This window comes from Chiloscyllium punctatum, chromosome 37 (genome assembly GCF_047496795.1).
Source record: "Chiloscyllium punctatum isolate Juve2018m chromosome 37, sChiPun1.3, whole genome shotgun sequence".
Taxonomy (NCBI): Eukaryota; Metazoa; Chordata; class Chondrichthyes; order Orectolobiformes; family Hemiscylliidae; genus Chiloscyllium; species Chiloscyllium punctatum.
Genome location: NC_092775.1, coordinates 35,333,428 through 35,346,207, shown reverse-complemented (window position 1 = coordinate 35,346,207; position 12,780 = coordinate 35,333,428). Strand labels below are relative to the sequence as shown.

Sequence of the window (12,780 nt, the reverse complement as noted above, 5' to 3'; positions counted from 1 at the left end):
CATCTTCGATCCCATGTGGTTTCAGGATCCTATGTGAATTTCACCAGTTTCGCCATTTCTCCACCACCTTATCCTAGTCCCAATCTTCCAACTTGGCACTGCCCTCTTGACCTGTCCATCTTCCTTCCCACCTATCCACTCCACCTTCTCCTCCGACCTATCGCACTCCCAGCTGCCCTTCCTGCAGGCCCATCCTTTTATTTCTCAGCCCCCTTAGCCCACAGGCTTCATTCCTGATGAAGAGCTTATGCCCAAAACGTTGATTCCCCTGCTCCTCAGATGCTGCCTGACCAGCTGTGCTGTTGCAGCACCACACGTTTTGGTCCTATGATACAGTGTTCACACATTGAGAGTTTGCAATATTCAGTGCCTTTGTATCTGAACCAGCAACATTTCTTGAACCAAGTGAACATCAATAAATGTTTCTTTTGTCCCCCCCACTTGTGCAGGGAAGCTTTTTCAATGAAAGAACAACTTAGGTAATCATTAGATTTTTTTGCAGCTTTTCATAATCAGTTTTCAATGTATGGAAGTCGGTTTCAAGTTCAGAACATACTGGGGCATAACAACTGCTCAAATATCCCTTGAATGGATTACAGAACTTTTAATTGTTAAATCAAGCTAGACCATTCCACATGGTAAGAATTGTTTTCATTATTTTTGGGTTGATGGTGTTTCTAAAAGCAGGTACAATTTAAAGCGTACAGAGGATAGAATTAGATACACAAATCTTAGAACTAAGTGCCTGGAACTTGGATTCAACTTCATAATTCTTTCAATACGTAAAAACATCCCAAATCATTTCACAATGCAAGTTGGAGTGTGGGGGAAACCAAATGCGATTGCATACTTTACATCAAATTAATGGATTTGGTATAAGACAGGATGCAGGCAGGGGCACTGTTGAGTTGAATTTATATGGTTTGGACAATTTGTGAGGAAAAGGCACAGGAAAAGTCCTGAGCCTGGATTTGATAAATGCACATTAAAATTTCATTAGAAGTGACAATGAAGATAGATTATGTTACAGAAGTGAACAATACTGGGAAGAAACTGATATCTAATTTAAAATCAATTTAAGGTCAAACAAAAAAAACAATATTACACACCGTCAAGATCAAACAGAAAGCAAAGAAAAGTGTATAGAATTAAATAAAGAATTTTAGTTTAACCCTTTTTCTTAATGAACAGGAGTTAACAGGACTTTTCTGCTCCTGTGCAATCAATTTAATTCTGGTCTCTTGGTTAATTTTGGTTTTAAGTTGTACCACCATTTAGCTGCTGAAACACCAAGATCTTAACCTCTTTTTCTCGCTTTCTGATATCCCTTAAAACCCATTTGGCCAAGCTTTTTAGCAATTTGACTTAACGTCTCCCAACAATAGTAACAAATCTTGATTAAAAGTATTTCTGCGGATCACCTTGGAGAATTTAATTATATTAATTGTGCTGTAGAAATTGAAGTTGTCGTCATCGTCACTTCTGACTTATCTACCAAAACAAAAGGAGACTGACAGCACCCGTAAATGATGCTGCAGCCAGGTAGATTGGGCATTTCCAGTTTTCTTCTTAAAATGCTGTCAGTTTTAGCATCATGTTGATGAGGAGGATGTATTGAGCTTACCATTTTTGGATATATATGGGCACAGAAGTACAAACCATTGGAAAAGGCAAGTGGGAACATATAGGAAAATGAAAATGCAGGACAGACAGAATTGTAAAGGAAAAGCAGTTTATGGCATAATGTTGACCATTTTGAGTAGTAAAATAACAGAGTCAAGAAAAATAACTTCCTACAATGATTGGATTTGGCATCTTTTTTTTTCCAATGATTTAAGAATTTAAACAGACCCTGTGCACAATCGAGCAGAAATTTATGTTCATCTTGACCTGCTATGGAGAAATGCAAGGTCCAACATCCAAAAGGAAACAAAGTGCAAATTGTGCCAGTTCAAGATTTCTGTCAAATGCAATACATTCTTCCCACTGAAGGCAACATTTGCAAGATATACCATAATTCCTATTTACAACATTTTAATTGATGATCCAGCACAAACTGTACAACACAATGTTTGTCAAATCATGGACTTCTTCCCAGCCATAACAATTGTTTCATTTTTAAAACATTTTGGTCTTTCATTTGGGGGAAAAGAAAGAATTTACCATTTTATTTCTAAAGCATGTATTTAAATGCTTCCGATAAAAATAAATCCACATCACTTCAGAAATATTGTAGGATTTACTGAACTTTATATTTCATAGTTTAAAATGAATCAATTGAATTCCAATTAACACACATATGGATAGATTCCACACAGCAAGTGACCAGCTGGTTTAGCATTCTACTGCTGCTCACTACACTGGGATGGGTCAGAAACCCTCTTGGCATGTATCCCTACAGGCTTGAGGGGAGCAGAGACCCCAGTGATTTCAATTGTCCTCATTATTCTCATAGACCATGGCAGCAACTTATGCTGCTTCTTGCCTCACAATATTACTATTCATATGTCCAACTGTCTGTTCTCTCTACTGCCCTATGTTTTACTGAGTAAAACCTCTATGATGCACCATCTGGCCAACAGGACATTATAAAGGCATAGTTATCTTGTATCTATGCTCATTCCCTGAAAAAAATAAAGCAAAAGGGTGTCCCCTGTCTGATTCAGGTAGGCATATCAGTAACCTAGCAAAGCGGGAGGATAAATAGCAGTGTAATAGGAATATTACACGTCACCCACCTTAAATTTTAACACTGCTGTTAACTCAGTCACACAGAGAATTTAAGATCTATCCCATTGTTTGTGAAATATAAATAACAACATCTGCACACAAAAAAAGTTTTCATGATTCCAAGTAAATTTCTATTCCATGGACCTTAGTATATCTTTCTGTAGCCGATACATTTGAGTACACTACTGGAATTAGGCAAGTGATTGAATGCATGTGTTTAAAAACTAACTTCAGCTCTCAAGAGTTGCAAGACTTCCACATATGAAAGCATTAAGTACAGATTATTAGGGACTGAACAGGGAATTTTCTGGAAATCTGAGAGAAAATTTAAATCCCATTTGTACAACCTTCCTTTTTCATTAAAATGTAAAAGCCCGCCTAGATGCAGCAATGAGAACTTCCACCTGGAGATGCACTGTCACTGACCAGAACCAATCTATGCAAATTAGCAATATTTTAAATGCTATTTCATCGATTTTAATTTTCCAATTCAATTGAACGTAAATTATAAACAGATAACATTCAAGCATCAGTTTAGTTTAATCAAACTAAATTAGTGGCTTTACTTGAACAAATCATGTACTAAAGTGGTTCTATTATACATGTCAGCACAGTCCCTTCAGTGCTATTTGTAGAGGTAGGTATTATAATGAAAAACAGGAATCAAGATCCTGCTGTATTAATCCTTGTATTAGCCTTGGAAAATCAGATAACTTCCTGGCACATTGTGAACAGCTCTGCTGGTGGGAAAGATGACGTGGATTAAAGGGACAATATGTTGCAGAGTAAACAGATAATCCTTTGGACAGCAGAAGGTGCAGAAAAAAAATTAAAAAGAGTGAACAGATGAAAACTGAACCACACAGGTGAAAGCTACTGACCAAATAATCTTCACTTTTTTCTTTAATCTACATCTAGAAGTAAAGCCATGAAGTGAGTTCAGGAAATTGTGCCTAAATACACTGGAATTTGAACTATTTAGGCCATAGTTTGTTAAAAAATATTTGCATAAATCACAAAAGTAAAATCTTCAATGAACCAGTGCTAATCAGGCATAATGTAATAATTCATTTTTCATTACAGTTGTGACTTAGTGTTTTATTAACTACTTGAAAATAGGTTTCATCACCACAACACTTTTATAATAAAGTGGAGCAATGATCTTCTTTATGAGGAACCAAATTTAACACTGAACATTTCTTTAAGTAACATGAATCATTTAATACTTTAAAGTTGGTGTACACTAGTCAGTCTCAGTAAATTAAGTAAATACATGAAAAAAAAACTTGTCAGTGTCTACTCGTACCTACATTTCTTAGAAAAGGTATAATTTGAAGAGCCTTCCTGGATTAGATGAATTTTCCAATTTCGACCGGAGTTGTGGCCAATTTAAAGAATATAACTGGATGTGGGTATTGTTGACTAAACCAGCATGTTACCCATTCCTCACCACCCTTAACTAGGTGGTGTTAAGTGTCTTGATGCACTGCAGTCCTTGGTCCTTAGGAATCCCCACACTGTTGTTAGGAAGGGAGTTCCAAGATTTTGACCTAGTGGCAGTGAAGAGTCAGCAAGACCTTTTCAAATCAGAATCATGAGTGGCTCAGAGGGGACCTTGTGAGCAGTGGTGTTTCCATGCATCAGCTGCTCTTATCATTTTGGTTAGTAGAGATCATGGTTTTGGAGGGAGGTTTCAAGTAACCTTGGTGAGTTACTGCACTATAACCATGTGTAGCATTTATGGCAGTTATGAAGACAGTGAAAAGTGAAGGTAGTGGATGGGGTGGCAACTCAATGGACTGCTTGGTCCTGGATAGTATCACGCTTCGAGTGTTGCTGGAGCTGCCCTCATAGAGGCAAATGGAGAGTATTCCATCAAACTCTGGATTTTTGCCTATGGCTTACAAGGGTTGAGAAGATAGAGCTGAGTCACACACCTCTGGATTCCAAGTTTTTGACATAGTACTCATGTCGCTCTTCTCATTCAGATTCTGGGCAATAGATGTCTGCTAGTGAAGCAGTGATGGTAAGGCCATTGAACATTAAATGTTCATAGTTGAATTCTCTTGTGTTGGACATGGTAAATATGGGCAGGATCTAATAACCAAACTATATTTTAAACCAGAAAAAAGTTGTTCCATATTTATATTTCTCAATATTTATTGTTGTGGGATCTAATTTACTTATGAAGTTCCTGATGTTTTACATAGGCTATAGCAATTGTACTGGAGTCTGGGTGAAAAGCTTACAAGGAACAAAAAGAAACTGCCTCCTTGGATGACCATTCTTGTCTGGAAAGTATTTTGAAATTTAAAAACCACTTATGTATTCATCAGTTTAAAAAGAATTGGCCATATGTAGGATCAGTTGGCCTTTGTTACCCAAAACAGACGTCAGTGACAAAACCAATGGGTCTGATTTCCATAGGAATTAATAAAAAGGTATATTGATGACTTTATTCACGTATAATAGTAACAATATTTAATGCCATCATTTAGCTTTTGAATTAAAATACCTGTAATGATTTAAGTGATGAATTTATGTTCAAAAAATTGATGTTTAAATTGCCTGGTCTGGATGGACAACTAATGTCACATAAACATGCAAGCTCACACACAGACCATCTTCAATCATTATAGCATTAAGCAATGCATAAAATATAAATTCTTCATGAAACTAAGGTTTACAAGATTGACGTTGTTACAGTTTTGACCTTAAAAATGACAAGTATGCTGTTGTATAAAAATTCTTTTCAAATTAAACTGCCCAAATATTTACATCTAACACCTGTCTGGCTCCAGAATCAATAACATGCATACTTTTACTCTGTTGATGCCAGAGCAGGAGTACTCTAAACTTCCTGGCTTCCAAATACTTTGATTTTAACATCCTGATCTTATTAATGTCGCATTGGTCCCTGTTTGGTACAGTACAATCTTTCTCTGAACCTTCACTATCCAATTGAGAACTCAAGACAAGTCAGCGCTGGATAGTTAGGTATGGTATGCCATTAGGAATATATGTAAGCGCTACCAAACACAATAAATGAGGGCTGAAAAACCTCACCTATTTCAGAACCAAGTGTTAAATCACCAAACTTGGGGTTAAAATTGGTGTCTAGCCAATAAACATAATTCTTTTTGCATAATTGGCATAAGCAGCCAATTAGTATCGACTTCTTAGGTTGTGCAAAGTCAAGTGCCTGAAGAAAGAATGAGATTTTTAAAAGAAAGAAGAAATGCTGTAGACTTAGAAAATTAAAAAGTGTAGATAATATGAATAGGTTATATTCAATTAGCCCGTCTAACATTTTAAAAATGCATAAGGGAATGCAAAGAAATATCTAAAAAAAGTAAGCAGAAGTTTGTTCAATCATTTTTACACAAATTATAACAAAGAGTTTTCAGTTTAAGTAACAGTATTGTAATATTACTTTTACTCAGAACACAAGAATGGTTCTGGTATCGTAACATTATAATGTATAATATAATGTTATGTCAACATCAGTCTATGAATTGATAATTGCAAAATTGACTAACCCTGAACTGGTTAGCAATCTCAAGGTTGAACCTGATTTATTGAGGTGTAAAGAATTTTCTGTACAAAAACAGAAGTAAGTAACAACAGAAGTCTGTAATGTCCATAGTCATAACTCAAAATTGACCCTTTATCTTTGAAGAGGATGTCAATGAAGTTGAAAATATCTAATTTGATACCAGACAGACAGGTTAGATGCTGTGATCATGCTCGAACAAACACAAATCAGCTAAAGGTAACTCCACACTTCAACTTGTGTGCCTATGGGAGGTGGTAAGAATCATAGTTTCCTGGTCAGGTACGCTTGCTGCAGACTGGGGCACCCACAAATTCTGTTGCCTCTGGCACAGGATAGTGACTAGCTCCAAGAAAAAAAACTAGCAATGGAAACAGATGTAAACATGTCGCTTGTCTGTGTCATGCATCTCTGGGTGCAGAGACAGAGTTTAAAAATCTAATTCTAAATTCTAGATTTCACTATTATTTAGAAATTTCCCCTGCCACTTGGGTATGATGTGTAATTTTGGTGTTCCATATCAAATTTGGGCTCAACGTAAACCGTTGTAGACAATTTTCAAATCATCAGATCAAATAAGACTTACAATTTAGTCATTCAGAACAAACAATTCATTCATTTCTTGCACTACTGGAGCTTTTGAAGCATCTGATGTCATTATTCAAATCTCACAGCTTTGGTTTCTTCAAAATTGTACAAGTTTTAGCATATAGGCTTATCTGCAGTGGGAAGGAAAACCCTTATATTTTCTGGAGCAGTGTGAAAGGCCAAATATTTTGAGTAGTGAAATTAACTTCATAAATGACTGGTTAGTTGATGAAAATAATATTTTGACATGATACTGGAAATATTAGGAATCACCAATAATTCACAATGCAGAAAAATTGTACCTTTCACTAAATCACCTCAGTTTCCAGCAAATGAAGATGTTAGCTTTTCAATTATTAGGAACTCTTTGTACATCCAAATCTTGGTTTATTATTATATTTTTTTAAAAAAACATAATGTCACTTCAGTGTTTACCTTTCAATTTTTTCATACGTTTTCCACTTTTCAAGAAATAAAACCGAATGTCACCTTATCACAATGATGCGCACTTCAGCACAAACAAACAAACAATCGAAAAGAATAAAGTATGCCCAGACTCAACAAGATGGATATTCAAATGAATACCCATGTTTATTGAGATCAACACCGTCACATTTAGGAGATCGTTAGTCCCATCGGTTCAAGACAATCAAATTTGATCCATGATTTTGTTGAGTAAAAATCCAGAAGAAGCAGCCACCTTAAGTAAAAAAGGAACAAAATATATACCCTTCATGGATTGATCTGAAACGCAACTGAGAGCAAGGATCACAGCTTGCCATACCCTTTTCACTCCTAATTTCTGGACACCAATGACTTCACTTGGCAAACTCAAAAAGTCCACTCTATCAGAGCGAATGTATCCAACTGCTATATGTTTAAAACGCGGGCATAAAACATTACAATGTGTTCCCCTTATTCGGAAAGTCACTGATTCATTTTATCCTGCTCCCATTCGCCCGTGTTTAAATCCCAATAAAATAAAGCCGAGAAACCCTGCCAAGGGAATTGGGATCAATGAAACTCGCAGATTGGTTTACACATAGAACAATGGTACAAATCCAGCTCTCAACAATTGGTGTTCCCTCCCCCATCCCCGCGTGAAAATTGCTTTTAAAAACAGACATATCTCACGCATCGATGCACAAATACTTGACAGATACAAAGTTTGCAAGGTTCAAACTCAAACTACGTTCATGTCAAGAAACAGGCGGAGAGTGAAATGAAATTTACACCGTTTCTCTAAACAATGAAGGTCTCTATTCAATTGGACAGCTTTCAAACACAGTTAAAGCACAATTTTGTTTTGTTAACACAAGGAGTGAAATATAGTGGAGCTATACATCAACACAGCTTGAAGAAATAGCTAGTGGTTGCATTAGGCAGAAACAGGTTCCGCAGCCACCGGGCCAGCATCAGAGAAAGCAAACATTTCCATCGGTTCAACGACAAACAAAATTTAAAGCCTGGGCATCTCGCCTTCCGATAGAACTCGGCAACGAAAGTTTTATCAAAGCTGCCGAGTCGCGTCGGGGGTGGGTGAGGAGAGGTTTCCTTACACATTTCCACTATCTGGCGATTTGCCACTTGCACTACGGATCTCCCAAGCCTCCCTTGCGAAATAACGGTACTGGGCACAGCCTGTCTTAAGAGGATCGCATTTAAACATCTCATTGCCCTTACCTTTAAGAAAACTCTGGCCTTCTAAAACACTCCTTGAAACAAACGCGGCATACACATCTTCAGAAAATCCAGTCCGACACGAGGATAGTCTCCCTTCAGCATCCGCTGCCGATGCCTGAGATGATCAAGCAGAAAATTCCCCATTCAAACTTATTGCGGGTTAAAACTACTGGAAGCAGGGCAGTTTTGCATATATAAAAAAAATTAAAAAGGCAGTAGAACCACAATTTGAAGCATTTGGGAAATAATACAGCAGTAAACCCACACACATATCAGAAATGAAACATAAAGACAAGAGACCAAACCGTGCTTTCGCGATAACTGCGGCTCGCAAAGGCACCGTGTAAGAAAATGCATTTATCACTAGCAATTAACAAGAATTATCCCCTCACCCGAACTGAGCAAATAAGCAGTGCGATCGGAAGGATGGCAGCGGAGGTTAGCATCCTGCTAACTGCAAACCTCCACCCCCACCACCACCCCACCGGGAACAGAGAGAAAAAAAAGAAAGTCGGGCAAAGTTGAGGTGAAAATGAAGCCCCTGTCTAGCGGCGTTTCGGTGCTGTTCATGCAGTGGGAGAGTGGAGCGGATCTCAGCTGCCTGCTGCTGTCTCTGTGTGGGCTCTGCACTGGGCTCTTCTCTTGCCTCTGTCTCTCTCTGTGTGTCAATTTCACGCTGCAGGTGCGCGGCGCTTCACCACCTCCTCCTCCTCCTCCCCCCCCCCCCAAAAGACCGTCGACACGTCACTGTAACCCCGCCCACCCAGAGGCGGAGCCGTAGCGCAAAGCCAGAGCTCCGCCCCCCTCCCCATCCCAAGGATTTACATGACAATACAGGTACCAGGCACTGACAACATCTCAGGGCCCCTTCTCTCCTCAATGCTGGAGAATCCCTTGTGGAGAGACAAGCATTCCAAAACAAATGCACGGGCTCCCGTTCAAAGTGAAACAACAAAAGCATCTTTATTTTCCAATGGTGGCTCATGGTATGTGTGCATAAAATAACCAGGAGGGGCAAAGGTAATTGATTTCTGAACCCCAGGCCTCTCTATGCGTGAGCTCCAAGACTTCCACATCATCCATTGAGTTCTTTGCAAAAGTCAGCCGGAGAGAAGGCACGATTTCATACGGATGAAACACAAGCACCAATTCTCCTTTTTAAAAATGCGTTAATGTAAACTAATGAAGTTTTCTGCAGTTAAAACATGAATTCAGAATTTATTTCACAGGATTTTCGAATATTTTGTAATCTTATAGAGCGATTTTTGTTTTGAAATTCAAGTACCAATATCTGAATATTGCAACTGATTTGAATATATATAGAAGTGATGCTGAGTATAAAGCACATAGCATCACTAGATATCTGAAACCATTCCATCATATGCATTTTCTGAAACACTTTTTTTTTCCTAATTACATATTCAGAGATGTTATTACACACTCTGGCAGAGAAGGGACTTGAACCCAAGCCTACCTAGCTCACTACCACTGCACCACAAGAGTATAGGTATTTTTTTAATCTTCTGGCTTGTGTTGGGAGCAAGGCATTAATTATTCCAAGATTATGACATGGACTAGATGTACAGTAGGTTGCTCTGTCTGAACAAACTGCCTTCAAATTAATTGCAACAATCAAAGAATGCTTCTTATGCACATTTTCCCAGTACTCATGCCACCCATTACTTCTTTGGGAATGGTTAAATCTGTTAAGCCCTTTTCTGGCAAACTACAATGGGTTTTGTACATTGGACTTGTACACATTTGGAACTGGAATAAAACTGCTCAACATCATGATATATGTAATTCTCACAGGTCATCATAGATTATATTCCTTACAGTGTGGGAACAGGCCCTTCGGCCGAACAAGTCCACACCAACCCACAACCCACCCCCCTACATTTATCCCTGCCCCTAACACTAGGGGCAATTTTGCATGGTCAATTCACCTGACCTGCATATTTTTGGAGTGTGGGAGGAAACCAGAGCAAACCCGCACAGACACAGGGAGAATGTGCAAACTCCACATAGTCAGTCACCTGAGGTGGGAATTGAACCCAGGTCTCTGGCACTATGAGGCAGCACTGCTAGCCACCGTGCCGCCCACTTGCAAATGAGATTTTCATCCCAATACCAGAATAAAACTTGGACTTGAGAAGTTATTATCATATTGTATCAATAGTTAGACAGTAAAACTTATGAAAAATCGCATTTTACGATGGGAGGAAATGTATGCCAGGAAGAATGTAAGAGCTATCTGGAATGTAGCTGATGAACAGAAAGTATAAATTCACTGTGATTTTGCAAGCAAATTCCAGAGGGCAGTAATGTACTGGGTGGAAGTTAACCCTCTGATAGTGATGAAAAGGAATTGACAGGCAGGAGGCTGGAAGAACACAGCAAGCCAGGCAGCATCTGGAGGTGACACCCAAGTCATTGACTTCTACACCTCCTGAAGCTGCCTGGCTTGCTGTGTTCTTCCAGTTCCCTGCCTGTCTACTCTGGATTCCAGCATTTGTAGTTTTGTTTTGTCTCTAATCAAGTGGTGGAAGAGAGCAGTAAACAAACACCAAACCAGGACTGTAGGAACTTAGACAAACAAAAAGGCCAAATCTATCTAATCTAAAATGTCTGGTGAGATTGAGACCATGTTTACAATAGTTTTTCCTTGCCCCATTACTTTTGCTGTGCACCATCTTCCCTTTCATCTTTTAATCACTGTTTTCCTTTTCATGTTGTATTCCCCACCAGTTGTCATGATCCTGGTTCCATACCTGTTTAAAAGCTGTTAAATCTTTAACAACTTCAGTTGTAACTAAACATCAATGATCTGAAAGGTTGACTCTGTTTCTGTCTTCAGGTAATGCCTGATCTGCAGAGTATTTCCAGCATTCACCATTTTTGTATTAAAGGACTAGAGGTATAGTTATGTGGTAACAAAAGATTTCTTAAGTATTTGAGATTCCAAAAGAAGGATGGGACCCTGAGAATTGATTAACTTTGTACAGGCAGCTGATAGAACTGGACATAGATTGTATAAGGTCATTTGGGGCTTTGATTGGAAAAAAATCCAAATCACAAAATTTCATGAATTTTGGAGGCTGCTGGGGATAGTATTTGAAAAATTGTGCCCAAGGTGATGGAAAGATTGCTAATGGTATCAATAGCAGAGGAGGTAAGGAGATCACAAATAGACAACTCTGGAGATGAATAAAGGCACTTCCAGTGATTGACAAGTTGTGGTTTGAAAATTCAGCACAAGTCTGATGAAAATGCCAAGGTTATTCACCATTATATTTGAATTCAGTTTACAGTCAGTATGGAATTTATTATTACAAAATAATCTTGAAGGGTTGACTCGTGACTGAAACTGAATGAGAGGATATTATCTTGTACAATTGGTTTGGTTTCCAACCCATTCTTTTGTGAAACATGCTGGGACATTTTTTTTTTAATTTAAGGATGTTACAGAAATAGAAGTCTTTGTGGCTAAATACCAAACACAGCTATTGATATTTTAAAACATTTTAAACCTATTTCCTACAGAATCATTAGCTGCACTCTTAAGATTTCAACCAGTGCTTTTTGAGGCCTTATGTGTAAATAAAGGTCTACTCTAATTCACTCAGTTGTGGCTAGCTGCTCTGCACCAACTGGAGGGTATTTTTGACTTGTTGAAGGGATTATTCTACAGAGAGGGTTAACACAAGAGGGTATGGATAAAAATATTATATCGAAATTACCAGGCAAAGCTTTTTTCTTGAAAAGAGGAATATGAAGTCTTGGAATGCTATGTTAGAAGTAGTAATTAAAGAACCATGTCACAAGTAAAAAATTGGTTACATTATTCACTTATATAGATTTAGTTGCTCCCATGTCTGAAGATGCATATAGCAATCAAAGAGCTTCATTCTCTTCCATTCACAGCCAATGCTGTCACATCACCCTACAGCACGAGTTGACCAGCTGAAAGGTTCTACTATCTGTCCAGTGCCATGAGTCACCTTTTTTGACTATGTCTCACAGGAGTCCTGTGCATAAGGTAATGTCAAGTTCTAGTGACAAAGGTCAAGTGACATTGTCAAACTATGTCTGAGCCAAGGGGTATTGTAAACCAAACTGATCATGTTTACCAAATGACCCCAAAATAAAGAAATCAGCTATTGAATTTTGCTTCTTATAACTATTACTTTAATATAAAACAAAACCAACATACTTGTGAGTAAAAA

General features: G+C 38.1%; 1 protein-coding gene across 1 annotated transcript in view; it reads right to left on the bottom strand.

Moving 5' to 3' along the window:
• The window catches only part of LOC140462989 (cadherin-4-like), a 656,453-nt gene extending 647,216 nt beyond the window's left edge, over window positions 1-9,237 (bottom strand). Inside the window, exons 1-2 of the mRNA XM_072556570.1 lie at window positions 8,947-9,237; window positions 8,555-8,669 (exon numbers count right to left, since the gene is read on the bottom strand). Coding sequence (XP_072412671.1) covers window positions 8,555-8,669; window positions 8,947-9,000 — 169 coding nt within the window. The 5' untranslated portion in view covers window positions 9,001-9,237. The remainder of the gene's footprint in view (window positions 1-8,554; window positions 8,670-8,946) is intronic.
• Window positions 9,238-12,780: the final 3,543 nt, after the last annotated feature.